The following is a 19,462-nucleotide window of genomic DNA, read 5'->3' as shown; positions in this document are numbered from 1 at the left end:
TCATTTGCAAGACTGATTTCTAATTAGCTGGATTGTCTTTTACATCGCCATCTAATGAACTTTACTCATTTGGCACATATACTAATATTAATTGAATGACTTTAATTTCACTACTGAACAATACACATTATTCTTTAAAAAACTTCAACTGCTTTTGTACATTCCACAAGTCAGCGACTAGTATTGTATGAAATATGAGGAATGACATTATTGATTGTAGTTATGCCGACACACTGATGTTAATTGGTTTGATTTTAAAAAATAATATAAAACTTTTTGAGAGATTTTATTAAACCAAACATACCCTACCCTAATCGTATCTTTGCGGACACTTGTGATGGTGCTAAGATGATGGGATGATATGAACATGCGGGAATAAAATTTCTTGAATCCACAATCAATTTGAAAACTCTCCAAGAAAGTCAAAAATCAAGTCAATGGATGGAGAACCTAAATCCGATGAGAATTTGTTTCAAGAACCTAGATTATATTAAAATCTAGACCCGTTGAATAACCCATCTCAAGAATCCAGATTATAAAAGAGGAACGCCACAAAAGTTATGATTTACCTTTGATAAGTTCAAAAATTCAATTTATAATAAGATGAGATAAACTTGGAACCAAGGTGGGCCTAGTCTTAAAGATATGTTGCAAGTTCCAGATGGGCCAAATACAAGTTCAAGGGCTTAAAGGATGAAGATTCAGTTTTGATTAATTTGATAAGTTATGGAAAGGGAAACAACATGACTTAAATGATTTGAGCACTTGAAGACTTTCAACTTATTTAATTCATTTAAAAGACCTATTTTATTAACTTAAAATAATTAGGTTTATTATGGGAAGTACTTAAGTGGGCATATGCAATAGCATGTTGGAAAAATTATTATTTTATTGAATTAGGGTTAGGGTTACTGTAGTCGAGTTACTGTAGCGCTGTACTGTAGCCGCGGTACTGTTCACTCAGGAGTATTTTTGAAAGATGGGGCATTATTTTGGCTAGGGTTTTAATTAGTTCTTGGTTTAAATACTCTTTGTAACCTCATTTTAATCGGTTTATGAAATTTGATGAATTTATTCATTGTAAATTGAGTTTTACTCCTCTTATTTCCACCTTGGTTCCCATCAGCCCACCTTGGTTCCCATAATGGGGACAGCTATTATTGTTTGTAGGAGTGATCTTTATTTCGTCAAGAATAGCTAAGAGAAAAGAAGAGGCATTCATACATTGCTGTGCGCATATCCCCATGCATTAACGCTTCCGTGTTAGGGAAGGAGATCATGCCTTCTTCCCACCACCAGCACCAGGACACCCAACTGGAATGAATTTTAACACAATGAATCTCACTGTTTGACAATGGCCGGCCTGCGTATCATGGCCAATAATGGCATGATCTCCTTCGCCACAAAGCGAAGGAAACCAGGATTACATCCTGACACCTTAGATGTAAAAGTCCAAAAACAAAAATATGTAAAAACGAGCTAAAAAAAGCCAAAAACTATATCTTTACACTAAAAAAAACTCTCTTTCTTCGTAATATAGGCAACCCTATTCTATCAATTTTCAGAAGCCCTGTGATATCTTTTGGAGCTGACGTAAATTCTGTAAAGACCCTTCGTTTTGCAAGAAAATCCTTAGCTTGGTTTATTTCTCTATAGATATGCCTTATTGCTATGTTCAGATCCTTAGCTAGACACATTATTCTTTCTCAAACTTCCCTTACAGGCTACAGCATACTGAGTAATGGAACGTCACCCGCTCCTTGCCACCAGTTGGCCATAAGTACTTGAGAATCAGTTCCAACTTCAATGTTTACCATCTGAAGCTTTGAGCATACTCTCAGGTCATCTAGAAAAGCCGCCCTTACTTCAGCCATGGTTTCCGCCGTTCTTAAATTGCTGGTCATTGTTTTGGTTGTGCTAGTCATGATCTAATACAAGAGTACTTTCGAAGTTGGGAGAACAGCATCTTGATTGGATAAACCCGGACTCCTAAGTGCCTTTTTTTTTATCCCATAACACATTCATTACACGCTCACACAAACAAACGTTTGTTCAAAAAAAAAAAAAAAAACAAAACGTGAAACCCCATTTTGTACAATCTACCATCTTGAAAGGATTCTTAGTCCTTGAAGCACGAGTCTTATTTCATACCAATGATCTCGATGACAATAGAACAACGCACAACACCCCATAAAATACAATCTACCATCTAGAAAGGATTCCTAGTCCTTAAAGCACGAGTCTTATTTCATACCAATGATCTCGATGACAATAGAACAACGCACAAGACCCCATAAAAAATCATATTTTTGCAAACTCAACCGTGTTCTTCCCATCATGAGCCTTCCCGAAAAAATGCTTCACATAATCCGAATACAGAACTTGCCTATATGCTGCTTTCTCCCCTCCGGTGAGCATTTCTGGGAAAGGACCAATTATCTCGTATGGCTTTGGATTCACAAAGATGGGAACCGAAATCCTGTTCTGGCTTCCATTGGCAAGCACACGGTGCTCAATGCTCTTGTATCGTCCATTACTCATTATTTGAAGTGCATCACCAACATTGATAACGAGCGAGCCACTTATAGGTGGAACATGGATCCAGCTATCATTTTTTCCTCGCACATAAAGTCCACCAATCTCATCTTGAAGCAAGATAGTGAGGGTTGAGACATCGGAATGACGGCCTACTCCCACTGTGAGCTCGGGATTAGGACAAATGGGATAGTAGTTAAGGTTGATTCTCTTTGAACCCATCAACAGTGATTCTTTCATCTCATCGATTTCGTTCACATTTAGTCTCTTCATTAGCACCTCTAATAGCCGTTTGATAACAACTTCAGAGCTCTTCATGTATTCCAGCACTTGATCCCTGAAAGGTCCAAACAATTAGTCCGCAGCAACTATTTACATTTATTCATCCATCAGATTAAGATAGATATTAGTCATGTGTGTAAATGTAAATGCGTAGAAGTGTTATTTATTTGTTATGTGGCTATGTTACTTGCAGACGGAAGGCCATGATGCAGAGGCCTCATCCTCAGAAACATAGAAGAGGCTGAGATAATCCTTCCATTCAAGAGCCTTCTCTGCTTTAGGAGAAAAGCTGGTTCCAAACCGCACATTTCTTGAAGGTGAATTCTCTTTTAGGAACTTCTTCTTGTCCTCAGCTGGCAACCCAAAGAACAAATGGGTTGCATCCTTCACATTCTCAAGCGCTTCAATGGACACCCCATGGTTAATAATCTGAAAGAAACCCCATGTCTCTGCTGCATCACAGATTGATTCTGCAACTTTTGGGTCGTTCCAGTTTGACATGTCAATGATGGGTATGGACTCTTGAGGCATGATGTTGCTGAAACTGATCCTTTCTTCTAGGGGTTGGATAAATCGTTGGGGAAGGCATTCGAGTCCCATTTCAGAGAGACCCTTCACTCCATTTCCTTTGCTTATAACAAAGTTTGCGATATCTGCGGAATCGGTGATTGGTGTAGCAATTGTTGGAGCCATTGCTTGGAATTGGAAATATTAGAAAAGACAAGAAGGGAGATCTTTGGTGGTGCACTTTGAATATACCACCATAGCTATTTATAAAGCATTGTCTCAAAGGAGATCCTTTTGTATGTGCTTCAACAACTCACATGGCAATCTGCATGCCTTGCTAAGCTGTGCTCCCAATTGATCGAAGCTGATGTTCAGTTTGATTCAGCACACATAATCCTCCGGTCCTACCATTTGTCTTTTAACTTGACTTTGATTAAAAACTAGAAAGGACGTCGTAAGTTGAGCGACAGAGATTTTCACCTTCAACTTTTTTTTTAAGTGCTCTCGCCTTTACTTCCCTTTTCTTTCTCTTGGTATTGTTGTTTTGAGTGAACAGAGTAAAAGAGGTTATCTACTAGTACTTTAATGTATCGGAGATGCCTAAATTAAATGGCGGAAGGTCACATGTGCTCTCTTAAGTCGGGTTTAAACCATAAGTACTTAAAAACATCAATTCTACTAGAGAATTTAAACAAATTTTAGACAATTAATACTAATAATTTAAAGTGAACCCGTATTTGAATTTGTGGATATTATTATATAAAGTTATTTATTTCAAAATTAAATTATTTTCATGCATCGCACCGATTTAGGAGTATTAATAAAAGAAAAAAAAAATTGAAAAATAGTTAGGATAGCTTGGCCAATTCTCATGTCAGCATGCAGCTCATTAAACTAAATAAAAAGGAAAACAAGCTTGAAAGTATAAACCAACAACCCCCTCGAGAGGAGTAGTGCGGCTCATGCATGCTTAATCGGTAAATATCTGAGACGTACAGCGATAAGACAGCATTATTAATGTGGTAAAAATATTCTGCCGTACCAGGGCAGGGCAGAACAGAACGATGTGTTTTCATGGCTTTACTTATTAAAGGAAAGTGATCTAGTGAGTTTTTGGTACAATATATATATATATATAAATTTAATCGTAAGCGATTCTATGTATTAATATGTATATTTATTTATTTAATATAATTAGTTAAAAAGTAAATTTTATTAAAAATAATATTAATTTAAATATAAAATATAAAAATAATAATATTAATATATAAATTAATACATAAATTTATTTGTATATAATAAAACTATATATATATATAAAATAATTTGAAACGGCCTTGGGTTTGCCTTAACTAACCTCGTATTACAGACAGGACTATTATATGGTCAGCAATTAATTAAGGTTCATGGGATGAGTGCGGTGTACATGATGTACTTGTGTGATTGAGAGGAAAAGCAATGAGAAATAAGAGTTGAAAGTGCAGCTAGCAGGCCAGGCGTGCTTTCTGCTTTAGATCAGGAAAGTCGGGTTGGTGGCGTGGGTGTTAAGGTATCGGATAGGAAAAAAGTATCTCACCTTTGATTGCCATCGTCATCGATGATAGGGAGAAAAAAAAGGCTTAATCTTATGTAAAAGATTGGAATAAGACATACTTTTCGTTTGGAAGCTGAACTTATTTTAATTTATTATTATAATTTTTTTAAATTTTAACATAAAATATAATAAATAATTTAATTTTTTTTAATATCTAAAATAATAATAATAATAAATAATAATATTTTAATAATATTTTATCATATCAACTCAACTCAACTCAATTCAATTCAGTTCAACATCTAAACGCATCCTTAAATGAAGCCTTTAAGACTTAAGTCAATCCTGTACAATCTATCCACCTTTCCCATTTGTCTTCTTGTTGAAGACTGCAAAGGGTATTTAAATACATAGGTAAGAAAAGTGTTTTGGGGCCTACCCCCGCCTCGTCCGTCCTGTCCCGCATAAAAGATACTCTTTGGAAGGGGTGGGGGACGACCCAAGTGGGATGCCGTCCCACTCCCTACTCCACTCCCACTTATATATTTTTTATTTATATATAAATATATATTACAATTTGAGTCCCACATTATTCAAGTAAGATTTTTATATTGTCTTAACCTCCTATATAAATATTGGTTTAGAAGACCATTCCAATACAATATTATGAACAAGTCTAACAAATATTAAAATTGATAACTAGTTATTATGTTATTAGTTTTTAAATTATTGTTATATATTTTAATTTTAATTTACAATTTAAATCATATAATAATTTGAATTTGGGTCTAAAAAAATATTTTTAGACCAAAAAATAATTTTTAGGTCGAATGGGACTGAAGTAGGAGGGGTGGATGGGATGTTCGCCCCTCCCTCTCGGGGGTGGGGTGCTGGGGTGGAAATATCACACCTCGCATATGCGGGGCGGGCCCCACACCCTTATATGAGGGTATTACCCCTAGAAAGAGCAACAAAACAAAAGAAAAAGAGAGAGAGATGGGTACCATACGGTGCAACAAGTGAAAAGAAAAAGGCAAAAGTTTTTCTTCTCTCTTTTGGGTGTGGATTTCACACAGGTATTTTTCTATACGGTACAAATTGAGAATTTCTCTAAGTGGTGTTTTTCTTTGGGTACTCTAGTGAGTTCTAGTATTCAAAGTGGGGATTTCACAGGCATTATCAAACTAGTGGTTTGTATTAAAATCTCATAATTCGAATTTGAATATGTCACAAACAAAAAAATCTCCAAATCTCAAAAAGAAATCATATTAGCATCCCAGACTTCAAACATCTCAGGTTTAAGACAATAGACATATATGTCACAAATAAATAAATCTTCACATTTCACAAAAAAATAATATTAACATCTCAGAATTCAGTTTAGGATTCAGATTGACTACTTGATAACCATAACATAGAAATTTTAATTATAAATTGACAGATTTATGTCGATATTTTTAGAATTTTTTTATTTTTTATAATACATATTATATACATGATCTACATAATGTTTATAACTATAATAAAACAATTTACAAGAATCAAGTCACAATTTTGAGATATATACGACCAACTTTTATAATGGTTGAGCATCCCAACCTAGGTATCAAATCAGCTGAGTGAGTTTTTCTCTTGGTCTTCTTGGTGCCTATTCACACCAGAGTTCAGCAAGTTGGCTGAATGAATAGTTATATAGTCTTATCATACACTTCAAAATACACATTACATAAAAAATGTATGTGACTATTCATTTAACTAACCTGTCGAACTCTGGTGTGAATAGGCACGACGAAGACCAGGAACAAAACTCATTCAGCTACTTTGATACCTAGGTTGGAATGCTCGACGATTATAAAAGTCGGCCGTATACATCTCAAAGTTGTGACTTGGTTCTTGTAAGTCATTGTATTGTAGTTATAAACATATGCACATCATGTGTATAATATGTATTGTAAACAATAAAAAAAATTATAAAAATATAGACGTAAATCTGTCCATTTATAGTTGCAAAAAGAAAAAAGAAAAGAAAAAAAAGTGGTTTAAAAATAAGATGAGAAATATTATTTTTATAAGAAAAGTCCATGATGCATACACTCAAAGTTTTATGTCATGCATACATGTCTATACATGTATTTGTGTTTACTTTTATATGCCCCTATGATATCTATGGTATGTTATTTGTTTAGTTATTAAGATTTATCCAAATCTCACTGTGATAATTTTCACTACCATTCTTTATTCGGAATGGTCAAAGTTGTAACAGAATTAGAAAATCTCGATGGTAAATTACAAAATGACAGCAACTCTTTCGGAAAGGATTGTGCCTAAAATGGTTATAAGCTTGCCCAAGCCCTCCATCTTGGAATGCCTTGAGACAATTGACCAAGCTATCATAAAGATACTCACCAATATAGAGAGTTTCAAACGTCGTCACAATCGAGATAAAAATTGGAATCTAGAGAAAAGAGTGAAGTTCAAAACTTAAGATATTTTCTCGTACTTACTTTTTGAAAAACAATATTTTGATAAATCTCATGTTTGTGTTTTAGATTTTAGACTATGCATATACTTAAATTTTATTACATCAACCATTTTATTACATGTCGTAAAAATTGTAACAAAATCACTGAATATGGAAAAAATGAGAACGTTTTATGTTATAGTTGCAAAAAAATAGAGACTTCACAATTAACGTAAACATTTTCTCTCATATTCTGGAGTTAAAAATTTTTATATTATAATTAGAATATATTAATTGCTAATATCAATAAATAATAATTTATTTACTATTTTTAGATATCAAGCTTATTTAGAAATGTGTGATGATAGCGTATCAATTCCAATAGTTGCTTTTGGATATGTAATAGAAACTTGTGTAGCTGTAAATGTATTTGTGGAAATTCCTATGCTATAGTCATGGATATTTAGATGATATATGTGATATTATTTATGATTAATGAAAAAATATTAAAATATAGACAAAATTATTACATTTCATAATTATATATATTAATTTATTTTTTATTATTACATATTTTTACAGAAAATTCTTATTTTTAAAAATATTTTTCATATTTTTACAACTAGGCACACATGCAATGCAGGTGTTTGCCCTTTACTGGTATATAAATATATAAATATATATATATATATATATATATATATATATATTTATATATTGGCACAATCAAGCCATTCCAAATATTTCCTTTTCGGGTCCAACGATTTTGCAACATTGGTAAGATGGCCTCTAAATTCATAATTAGTTGAGAATATATAATTCCTTTTTCTTATCCTTTTTTATCGAGAAGAAAGAGATTTACCTGTGAGTTATATTTTTTTGAAGACAATGATATTTGGATAATTTTCTGGATTTATGATTTTGCTTTGAATGTTTTAAGTTGGGGACAAATATAATTACAGAAGTCTTCTGTCTTTGGGCCAGAATGCACCAATGTCTAGAAGGCAAACCAGAGTCGCAAAATTACTAACCAACCCTCTTTAAGTTACAGGGATTTTTGTGGTTTTATAGATTTTTCATGTCTTGTGCTCTTATTTAGGTAACGACTGTGATCAAACTAACAATGACACCATCAGCAGTGGGCTTAGAAACTCGATAAAAAGGGCAAAACGAGCTGCCTTCATTGAGCTCATTGACATTGTTTATAGTATGCATACACTTGGAATCAGCAAGTATACCTTGGAGCACTACAGACTACTTCCTTTGTAGTAGTAAGTCTATATGTAGCCTTTCCTGTTCAAATAGAAGGAACAAACTACGCCTCTTGGAGCCAAATTATCCCTAAAATATCTGCATGATAAACTCCTGAAATTCAATTGTTTTTTAATGCGATTACAAGTTCTGGATTCTACATCGTATAGACTCTGTCACAAGAGGCATAGTTCATGGACTATGCTCCGAAGGAAGAACTTCTCATGCATTTATATCACATATTCTTCACGTGGCAGTACATTGCCAGACTAAAATATATGCCTTTGAAGTTTTAAACTCCACCATACATCCGTACAGTCACATTCTAGGCTCAGAAAGCACAACCAACCTAACTTATCAAGTCAACTAGTCAAGTATAGTTGTACATAATGCCTTTGAAATTGTCTTGTTCTTCATCATAATTAAGTTTTTAGCAAATCAATTGTCCATGTCATTTGCAAATGCTGGTAGAAAAGGGAAAGGAGAAAAATCTGCAGAAGATCAATCAAGACCCATACAAATTACAATCATTGATTACGGATCCCCTCCAAATCCTCATCTTCAATTTTTTCTCCAGCGTTGTTGAACTCGAGCCACAACCTGGACTTGCAAAATTCCATGAAGAAGTACCAAGCAATCCCAGCCAATGTCAGCAGAGCACTTACCAAAAAAACAGTGCTAGTAGCCACTGCCATTACATAGACCAAAAATCCAGATGGGATCAAGCACATAACCACCAGCCCTGGCAACCCCAAGGGAACTTTAAACGGTCTCTTCACTGCTGGCAACTTCCTCCTCAACCAAAGAAAAGATGAAAACTCCAATAGCATCCCCAAACTATACAAGAAATTAACTGAAGAAATAATGTTCACAAAACTCATGAAAGAAACTGCGAGAGTAATCAGTGTTGAGAGAAAAATTCCCACCCAAGGTGTCCTAAACCATGTGGATCTTGCACCGAAAATTCGCGGTAAAAATGCTAAATCTGCCATTCCAAGAAGTTGGTATGCACAACTGCTCAATTGGGCTTCATAGAGTCCAATAACCGATAAAACTGCACCAATTTCAATCCAAACTTTCAACCACTTGCCAGCAATGATTTCTGCAGCATCTGCAAAATACCCATCAACCCAATCTTCTTGGTGTAGAGGTATAGACCCAGTTGCAGCCAGGAGAGGGATCAAATAAGCCAAACAAGTGAGCAACCCAGCAGAAAACAATGCCTTTGGGTATGTTTTCTGGGGTTGCTCCACTTCACCAGCTAAAGTACTAGCGTTGTCCCAAAAATTCAAGTTCCAAAAGAGGGTATTGAAAAACAATGTCCAGTCTTTTTTTACACCGTCCTGACCCAAACTGATCCACCTACTAGGATCAATCTTCGGAATTGCAACCAAAGACATTACTATAAAGGGCAAAAGTGAAACAACTCCTAGAGTTACTGCAGTGTACCCTACTATAGTCAGACCGGTATAGTTCAAAAAAGACAGCACCAAAGTTGAAACAACTACAGCAAAATAGCGAGGTAGGCCGGATGAGAAAATTGGCAATACCAGCTTGAGATAGTCTACGCATAGAACTGGATATGATGCCAAGTTTATGACCCCGCTGAAGAACTTCCAGGATCCCATTAAGGAGCCCCAGAAGGGGCCAAAGGCGTGGTTGGCCCAGATGACATAACCACCATTGCCAGGGAAGGTGGTGGCGAGCTCGGCAGTGACCACGGCCTCCGGTATGCTCCATATGAAGGGGAAGATGAGGAAACCAAGGATCGCAAAGAGTGGCCCGGCGGCCCCAACCGCAGACTCTTCGCCGTAGGGGCCGCCGGCGACCTCGAAGTAGATGAGGAAGACGAGCGGGATTAGAGCTAGTTTCTTGGGACTTTTACTCGATGGTTCTTGTTGTTCGAGAAGTGGCTGGGTATTCGGGGAGGCGAGGCGGGTTTCCATGGTTGTCCTTTTTGGGCTAATGTTTGTTTGGTAGGTTGCGCAGCCTGTGCTTGTGCTTTATTTTCTCAATGGATTCCAAATCCAACACGGTGGGGTCCATCATCCATGTAATGTTACATGTGCATTATCATTATTATTACTTTTGATGGCACATGTGCATGAATTAGCCATACTATAATCATTGAATTTGGTTTACTAATATCATATTCCCTCATCGCATTTAAATAAAATTTCCAATAAAATGCGACCTCACGAAATCATAATCCAAGATGATGAAAAAAAAGTTCATGTATATTCTTTATTTACTAATGTTTTATCATTATGTTATTGGTTAAATCTATTAATTTTTACCGGTTATGGGTGTTCAATTTTCAACCGATTGGATGAGAGATGAAAATAGAAGCAAGCGAGACAACATATCTCCCGTTTGGATATAAAAATGTTTTCAATTTATCTCATTATATCATATTAATTTAAAATAATTTCATCTCATTTCACTGTCTAAACAAATCGATAAGGAAGAGTGAGGGCTGAATAAGGCCACCTAATAGTTGTACTCGACTGTTCTCACAAATATGCAACATGGTTGCCCATGATGGGCTCGTTCATGTATTTATGATAAATGCTATAAAGAAGTACACACCACACATTCCCAAAAAAATAATATGATATGGCTTTGATCAGGAGTGACTCGTGTCCAAACTGTCACCAACTGGCGAAGTAGGGATTGAATTTTCAATTATTTTCCCATGTTGCTTTCAATGCAATTTTGTCCAAATAGTCTGGTCCACACAGACACTCCACACTAGGTTGAATTTCTGCTGGCCTTTAATTTAACCCATAATTAATATCTAGATTTTTTCCTTCTTTCTTTCGTAAACTACAATTAATACACGTCAAATTAAAAGATTTTTCAATTAAAAGTAATTAACTAATATCTAGATTTAGGTTTACAGATTCCATGTATCTTCCACTATCTTCATGTGAAACTATATTATGAATCACCTTATATACAGCTGTAGCTGCTACCAATGTGACCAAATAAAGCAAACAGAAAATTGATTTCCCGTGAGAAAAAATTTTCTCCATCAATTATTATTTATTATTTTACACTCTACACTTTATAAAAAAAAAAAAATTATAAGTATGAAGTATAAAAATGAATAATAATTGATGTATAAAATTACTAATTTTTTTCCAATACCAAGATACAGAAATAACTGGAAACAGAGCAAGAGATTACAACAATAATTCAGTCGTGAAGGGACAGACTGGTCTTCTGTACATATAATCTGCAAGTAAGGACCATTCAGTACTAGTGGATCTCAAAGCCAAGTGCCCCCACGCCAACATCAACTTCCTTGCCTATGACCAAAAAAAGGTGGAATTTTGCTTACAACATAACCTTCAAATTCCACAGATGTAGATATTCATGTCTGTTTAATTGACATTTCAAAGGTCATAAATGAGAAACAACCCTCTCCTCGTCATTTTCTTCAAACCCAATTTCTTCCCCACCAATGTTGAACTGAAACAACTTTTTTGACTTGCAGAGTTTCATCAAGTAGAACCAGCCAATCCCAGCAACAGTCATTATTCCACTCACTAAATAAACAGTCTTGGTAGCAATAGCCATTATAACTATAAGAAACCCAGATGGTATCAAGCACATGAGCACCAGCCCCGGCAGCCTCAATGGAACCCGGTATGGTCGCTTCAACATTGGCAACTTCCTTCTCAACCAAATAAACGAAGCAAACTCTAACAACATGCTCAAGGAATACAGGAAATTGGCCGAGGATATGATGTCTGTGAAATCCATATATGAAACCCCCAGTGAAATCAGAGTTGATAACAAAATCCCAACCCAAGGGGTGTTGAACCATTTAGACCTCAAACCAAAAAACTTGGGCAAAGATCCTATATCCGCCATACCCAGAAGTTGGAAAGCACTGCTGCTTAGTTGTGCTTCGTATAGCCCAATTGCTGATAACACAGCACCAACTTCAAGAAAGATCTTCAGCCATTTCCCGGCAATCATTTCTGCAGCTATGGCCATAAACCCGGATTCCCATTCGCTTTGGTTCACGGAGAGAGATCCTGTCACGGCCAAAAGTGGAAACAGGTATGCCAGGCAAGTGAAAATCACCGCAACGAAAAGAGCCTTCGGATATGTTTTCTGGGGCTTATCAACTTCGCCGGCTAGAGTGCTGACATTATCCCAGAAATTCAAGTTCCAGAAAAGAGTGTTGAAAAACAAGTTCCAATCTTTTTTCACACCTTTCTGCCCCAAACTGATCCATCTATGAGGCCGAATCTTGGGGAGTGCAATCAAGGTCATCAATATAAAAGGCAGAAGTGAAACAACAGCAAGTGCCACAGCAGCATATCCAACGATTGTCAAACCAGTATAATTAAGAAAGGAAAGGCCTAAAGTTGAGCCCAAGATTGAAAGGTACCTAGGAAGGTCAGATTCCAAAGCAGGGATTAATTGCTTCATGTAGTTTATACAAAGAACTGGGAAGGCAGCGATGTTGATGACACCACTGAGGAACTTCAATGTTCCCATGAGAGATCCCCAGAAAGGACCAAAGGCACGCTCAGCCCATATGACAAAGCCACCGTTGCCAGGAAAGGCGGTGGAGAGCTCAGCGGTGATAAGGGCCTCGGGGATACTCCATATGAAGGGGAAGATGAGGAAACCGAGAATGGCGAAGAGGGGTCCTGCTGCTTTCACCGCAGGTTCCTCTCCATAAGGGCCACCGGCCACTTCAAAGTAGATGATAAAGATGAGAGGTATGAGAGTCAGCTTCTTTGGGTCAGGACTGCTTCTTGTTGTTGCCGCCAGGGTGGAGACAGGGAGCTGCTGAGGCATGTTTACCGGTTTTCTCGAGATTATGGGATCTATTGTTGCGTGATGGAACTGGAAGTGATGAATTAGACAGATGCCAGAAGATGCAGGAATATCGGCAACGGAAGTTGAGGCCTATAAAGGAGGGCAACCGGGGCAAAGGATCTGATCGATCTATAAAAGGCTATACAAGCCACCCGCTTGTGCAAGGGAATCGAATAAATGAGTATACTTATACATGAGATCGATTGCCAATTAATATAAGATGTTATTGTCAGAGGGCCGACGAAATAATTTGGAAGGAACTTTTCTGATCTGATCAGTATACATATAAACTTATTTTGAAGGATATTCTACAGGGTGTGGGTAGTCAAAATAGTCAGCTCGTCGGCTGGATCCTATAAACATAGAATCTATTCGCATTTTCTAAGGTTTTTTTTTTTGTTCTTGAATAAGGAGCATGCGGAACGTGGGTAGTGTTTTCCGGATTAATGTGATGCCGTTACTTTGGGCAATGGTGATGATCGAGTGATATCTGCATTAATAAGGGAAAGATATCCGAAAAATATGGAGTCACGCATTTTTCTCTCTTTTAACCCCATCCATTCAGTCTCAGTGTAATTAGGTGCTAACTTATTTTTATAATTTTTTTTATAATTTTAAATTTTAATTTAGAAAGGGAAACATATCTATCATAGCATTTTGATTATTTAGAATTTATCGAAATACATATATATATATATATTTAAAGTAGCAAAATAAAAGCATTTTAACCTTTTATTATACATGTAATTACATTTACGGAATTAATTAGCATCGTTTATGCGAAATATTTACTCTTTATCTACGCGTTTTACTTGTAATCGGTTAAAAGACAGAAATAGGCAACAACGTGAGTGCACGTTTGGAGTGAGTCTTTTGTTTAATACTAGTTAGTGGGTAGTAGCAGACATTTCTCTTTTATATTCCTTTTCTTGTTTCCTCTCTCTTTTTCTAATCTTTAATTTCATTCCCTAAGTTTGGAATAACATTATTGTTTTGGGTAATTTATTTTATCACCAATTTTATTATTTTATAGTGATGGACTTAAAAGTAGGTGTGAATAATGCTATGCTCACAAGAATTGAGATTGATAGATAGATGGTGGTGTGATAAACACTAAAGCATCGGTTCATGAAACAATTTTAAGCCTCTTAGTACACCAATTTTAAGAGCAATGGAAGTTTATTCAGTCAAACAAACAGAGCACAACTTAAGAGTGACAATATATGATAAGATACGTTGACCCAATACGAATACAAATACGACACGAAAATAATATATTTGAGTTTAATCTTAACAGGTTCGGGTCAAAACGGATTGATCCGTTAAAATACGATTGCTTAATGGGTCGATAACGGGTCAACCCGTTAAGAAAGTTAACATTACATTAAGAGTAATACGACATACAGTCGTTAGGGGTGTAACCGGTCCGGTTTTGGATAAAATCTAGGACCGAACCAGTATGTACCGGTTTTGTATTTTTCAAAACCAATTATGCACTGGTTACCCTCCTAAACCGGTACTTCCGGTTTTACCGGTTTCCGGTCCGGTCCGGTCCGGTTTTTCGGTTTTTTTAAAATGTAAATTTCACAATTTATCATTAAAATTTTGTTTATAAAAAAAAAATGATTTAAAAAAAACTGTTTTTTACTTTTATTAATATATTAGGCTATATAATAGTATTAATATTAGACTATTGGTATAGTTATAAGTTATATATTAGTATTAGTTATAAACTTTTAGTGATTTGGTATTAACATTTTATGTAATAATTTATAAATTATAATAAGAAATTATTTCATATATGAATATGTATATTATATATAAAATTTCACATAAAAATTTATAATTATACATTATATATAAAACTTATATATATTAATATTTAATATATAAAAAATATTTTGTATAAAACTTATATATAAAAATATTATTTTTTATTTTTTTTAATCAACCGATCCCGTTCAAAAAATCTCGGAACCGGCCAGTTTTTACATTTTAAAAACCGGTTCCGGACCGAATCGGTTCAAAACCGGTAAAACTGGTCGGGTTTTCCGGTTTGAGTTTACACCCCTAACAGTCGTGGAGTGTCAAGCGTCGTACAGTCGCTTTGAGAAAAAGAGTGGGGTCCACTATTTAAAAATTATTATTTTTTCATGTGGATCCCGTATTTATTCACTTTTTTCAAAGTAATTGCGCCGTACTTGCATACTCATGACTGCAACTATCATTTCTCTTACATTAATACCCTTATACCTAAAAACTAAAAATCTAAACACTAAAGACTCCTGCCGCACTCTCAATCACTCGACTCACTCCCACACATTCATCTTCATTCTTCACTCGAAAAAAGGTTGTCCCTTGTTCTCAACCCTCTCTCGCCACTCAACTGCCAGCTTCTCTCCAGATCTCCAGCAACAAGGTAAGTTAACATCTCAAACCCTAGCACTTGAATTTTCTTCATCTTTAAAAATAAAATTCTTACTCAGTTTCAAAAAGGTCCAAAATCTCCTAGATTTCAAGCACAAATTCAAAGAAACGTAGAGTCCCATTCTATATAATACGTTAGCATACTCAAGATGCTGGCACTTTCTTTCTTTTTTTAACAAAATTATATGGTCTGGGACCATTCATGAACATTAAGTCATGCTAGCTTTTAATTATGAAGATATGGTTTGGGACCATTCATTTTGCTTAATTTGGCTTATTTTCTACTTTTTGCACATTAAGCTTTTGACAAAATGGATTATAATTTTCTATTTCTTATTTGAATTCACGGGTCTAATGTGGTATATATATAAAGTGAGTCATCCGTTAATTTTTGTTATGATTATTCATATGATCAATAAATAATATAGGATCTACTTCATGTATCTCTCTGATAAGTATTGAAGATATTAGAATTCTAAACAAAATTTTTAAAGATCTTACTCCTAGCTTAATATGCATGTGAGCTTAATTAGCTTAATCTTTGAAATCTATGTATCTAAATAGGAGATGCTCTCCCAGCTTACAGTGATCATGAATATGCATGAATGGGTGTATTATGGCGGCTTGTTAGTAAAACTTCCTTGAGTCAATTTGAAACTTTTAAACCATGCTTGTTTGTTATGGATTGTGGTAGTGTTCTAGAATGCTAATGTTATTGTTATACACTTGTAAAATCATGCTAATTTTTCATGTTCAATTTTGTTTTGTTATGTTAGATGTCTGAGGCAGCAGGCAAGAATAATGATTTGATTGACTTGGACTTGCTGGAAGATGTCTCAGCAAGTTGTCAAAATGAGGGAGGGAAGGCGAAACGGAGGAAATATTTGTAAAATAAAATGGCCCAAAGAGGCAGAGGACCCCTGACAGTGTATATGAGAGATCTAGGCACAGAAGCAAAGGAAAAACACCGTGAATATGCGGCAGTCGGGGAACAGCTTGATAAGAGAAGCATAAAAAGGAAGTGCGTCTGCCGGGAGTCGAACCCGGGTCTATTGCTTGGAAGGCAATTATCCTAACCGTTGGACTACAAACGCCAACTGGGAGAACATCTTTTTGTGTCTAATATAAAATTAAAACCATGGCTCAAGTGCAGCTATGGAGCCGCTTTCTCGAAGGCAAACAGAAGAAGGATCCACACCCAAACTGGACATTTTGGCTTCAGTATCCCATCCAAAAAGTCCGATCTCCACGGTACGTACTAACTTTGTTTTCCATGGGAAACAGTTTTAAAGGTCTCAAATTTTCAGCTCTTTGCTTACTAGCTGCCACCACCTCAAAATTCATGTTTGGTTCCTTTTTTTTGTATTTAATTGGGAACCCAAAAAAATTGTTGTTCTTTTAGATGGTTTTGTGGGCTGGCGTATTTCGCAAAAAACATTAGTGTCTAGTTTGCTGTAAAGCATAGATTTTTTATAAGGTTACCTGATATGAATATAGTGCTAATTAATAAAACATTACTGATGAAATTTTTTACTACTTAAGAAAACTGGATAGAAAGTAAACAATTACGTTGATCGTATTGGGCTGTGTCTTTAGTATTTTTCCGTAAACTTGTAATTTGTACGAGTGTTCAATCCACTTTCAGCTTACCTGAGTTGACAATTTTTAAGTCTGTTTGAATTCGACATAATCTATGTCATAAAAATGGTGCTTGTTTTGCCAATAAAAACCAGTCACTCCATTGTGATATGCTAAACTATGGAGTACTGTTGTATGTTATTGATTTCACGTACCTTTAGACAGTATAAACCAGTCATGACTCCTGGTGTGATATGTTAAACTTATGCAGTACTGTTGTAGGTAATTGATTTCACATACCTTAAGACCATACTGTGTAAATAGTTAACAATATTGTCATATTGTATAGTGCAATTTGTCGTTACGCTTGAATATGATAATATGACGTGATATGATACCCATCATTTTGTTTCTTAGAGCTGTTCAAGAAACGATGCCAAATCAATGTAACTTAAGAAAACTGAAGTCATGTGTGCATGAGTTGAATGTGCGTTGTTGCTTTTAATGGTAAAGGGTTTGTTGGAAACAAAGTCGGTAGTGAATGACTTTTGATGGTGGTTGGAATGTAATATGTGGTACTTTTGGTGCTTATGGTTTTGCCCTTGTTTGTAGCCTGGGAGGTAAATATTGTAAGAGATCCTTAGCTTGGAAGCTCTTCCCTTTCAATGAGTTAACTTCAGGTCCTAAGCAAAGTATATCCTGTATGGTATGTCTGTAGATCCTCTGCAATGATTTTATCTTTCTGTAATTTCAATACTGCTCCGAAAAAAGTGATTCTAGTTCATATCAAAGTTGGAAGTAGCTCCAGGATTGTGTGTCATGAAGTGATTAAACAACTGCAAGGGATGATATGAAACAGGCAATTGCAAGGGTGCACGCCCCAAATAGTCACAGAATTCATTTGCTTGGTTTTAGGTTTCTACTTCTGTAGAGAGGCCACCTTCTGATTTGTATTCAAGAAATGGCTACAAGCCACTGGGAAGTGTGAAGTGTTCTCTAAGGTTATTTATCTGAGTGTTTTTCTCTTTTTGTAGTGGGGAAAATCTGTTTCTCCTCAAATGTTAAATCAGAATAGATAGCAGTTCTATTCTAACAAGATTGAAGTGAATTAAACCATTTGCTTTATATTCTAACAAGGTTGAATTACTTCGTAGTATTTTTTTTTTTTATATTCGAGTAAATTAATAGGCTTCTGCCCAGATTTTCAGGTCTATGCAAAACCTTCCCGCATCTTGCCAGCCAAAGACGTGAGTTTCTGCACAGATACCTCAGCAGAAAAGTTTTTTTACACTTTTAAAGGAGGATAGATCTCAGTTTTACCAAGTACTAGCAGCATCTATGGCTCAAGTCTGTGTGACTTTAAATGACTTTCGATGACTTGTTTATGAAAAATTGATTACTTCAAAAACTGCAAAGCAACATGATCTATGTTTGACCAGAAGAGCCTAACACCTCTTCTCTTCTATCTTCAAGGTCAAGTTTAGTTGAAACTGGGAAATTTGAGCTCTGAGAGTTGTTTTTGGATTCCAACCTTCATTAGAAAGATGGTGATGAACTCAAGTATAATTGTTTCCGATACGCTTTTCAATGTGAGGACTTTTTGCCCAAAAAGGTGGAACTTAGACCCTGCTTCGCTAACCAAGTTTTATGGGGTCGATTCCTTTGCGCTCTTGGGCAAAAGCCTCTATGAACTGACTTCAGTTCAGGGTCATGGGATTTCAAATGACGAAAGCACAACGTCTGTTGATGGTTGACCAGCTCTGGTCGCAGCATATACTTCTACAAAGAAAGAAAGGACCAATATCAAGTCTGGTACCAGTGATTGGGTTTTCCATATTCATTGTGAAGTATAGCTATGGAGATTTGCCCTTGACATTGACGCCAAAAGAACTCACTCGTCGCTGGGGTGTTGGCAAAAGTAAAGTTCATGCCAATGGCTCCAAAGGTTAACAAGTAAAGTGGAAGGGCAGGGAATTATTAGTATGTCTAGAACCGAATTTGTGTCACCCATCTCATCTTGTATAATTCCAGTTCTATTTCCCTAT

The 19,462-nt window shown here is 35.7% G+C and overlaps 3 protein-coding genes and 1 non-coding gene across 4 annotated transcripts; all 4 read right to left on the bottom strand.

Moving 5' to 3' along the window:
* Positions 1–2,041: 2,041 nt before the first annotated feature.
* Positions 2,042–3,561, bottom strand: LOC108988663 (feruloyl CoA ortho-hydroxylase F6H1-2-like). Its single transcript, XM_018961988.2, has 2 exons — positions 3,005–3,561; positions 2,042–2,872 (listed from the first exon to the last, which is right to left on the bottom strand). Exons 1-2 carry the CDS (start codon positions 3,508–3,510, stop codon positions 2,302–2,304), a joined length of 1,077 nt encoding a protein of 358 aa, XP_018817533.1. The 5' UTR covers positions 3,511–3,561; the 3' UTR covers positions 2,042–2,301.
* A 5,389-nt stretch (positions 3,562–8,950) lies between these two features.
* Positions 8,951–10,542, bottom strand: LOC108988664 (probable polyamine transporter At3g13620). Its single transcript, XM_018961989.2, has one exon. It carries the CDS (start codon positions 10,514–10,516, stop codon positions 9,098–9,100), a length of 1,419 nt encoding a protein of 472 aa, XP_018817534.2. The 5' UTR covers positions 10,517–10,542; the 3' UTR covers positions 8,951–9,097.
* A 1,150-nt stretch (positions 10,543–11,692) lies between these two features.
* On the bottom strand, positions 11,693–13,881 carry LOC108988661 (probable polyamine transporter At3g13620). The gene has a single exon (XM_018961985.2). It carries the CDS (start codon positions 13,389–13,391, stop codon positions 11,976–11,978), a length of 1,416 nt encoding a protein of 471 aa, XP_018817530.1. The 5' UTR covers positions 13,392–13,881; the 3' UTR covers positions 11,693–11,975.
* A 2,980-nt stretch (positions 13,882–16,861) lies between these two features.
* On the bottom strand, positions 16,862–16,933 carry TRNAG-UCC. Its single transcript has one exon. It is a non-coding gene; the product is annotated as a tRNA-Gly (tRNA).
* Positions 16,934–19,462: the final 2,529 nt, after the last annotated feature.

Source organism: Juglans regia, chromosome 5 (genome assembly GCF_001411555.2).
Source record: "Juglans regia cultivar Chandler chromosome 5, Walnut 2.0, whole genome shotgun sequence".
In the NCBI taxonomy this organism is placed as follows: Eukaryota; Viridiplantae; Streptophyta; class Magnoliopsida; order Fagales; family Juglandaceae; genus Juglans; species Juglans regia.
This window is presented reverse-complemented; position numbering and strand designations above follow the sequence as displayed.

Bases quoted from the DNA above. Each gene is read 5' to 3' on its own strand.
- LOC108988663 (XM_018961988.2), bottom strand. From the start codon at position 3,510: ATGGCTCCAACAATTGCTACACCAATCACCGATTCCGCAGATATCGCA. The intron at 2,873-3,004 runs GTAACATAGCCA...TGGACCTTTCAG, and splicing joins TCATGGCCTTCCGTCTGCAA to GGATCAAGTGCTGGAATACA.
- LOC108988664 (XM_018961989.2), bottom strand. From the start codon at position 10,516: ATGGAAACCCGCCTCGCCTCCCCGAATACCCAGCCACTTCTCGAACAA.
- LOC108988661 (XM_018961985.2), bottom strand. From the start codon at position 13,391: ATGCCTCAGCAGCTCCCTGTCTCCACCCTGGCGGCAACAACAAGAAGC.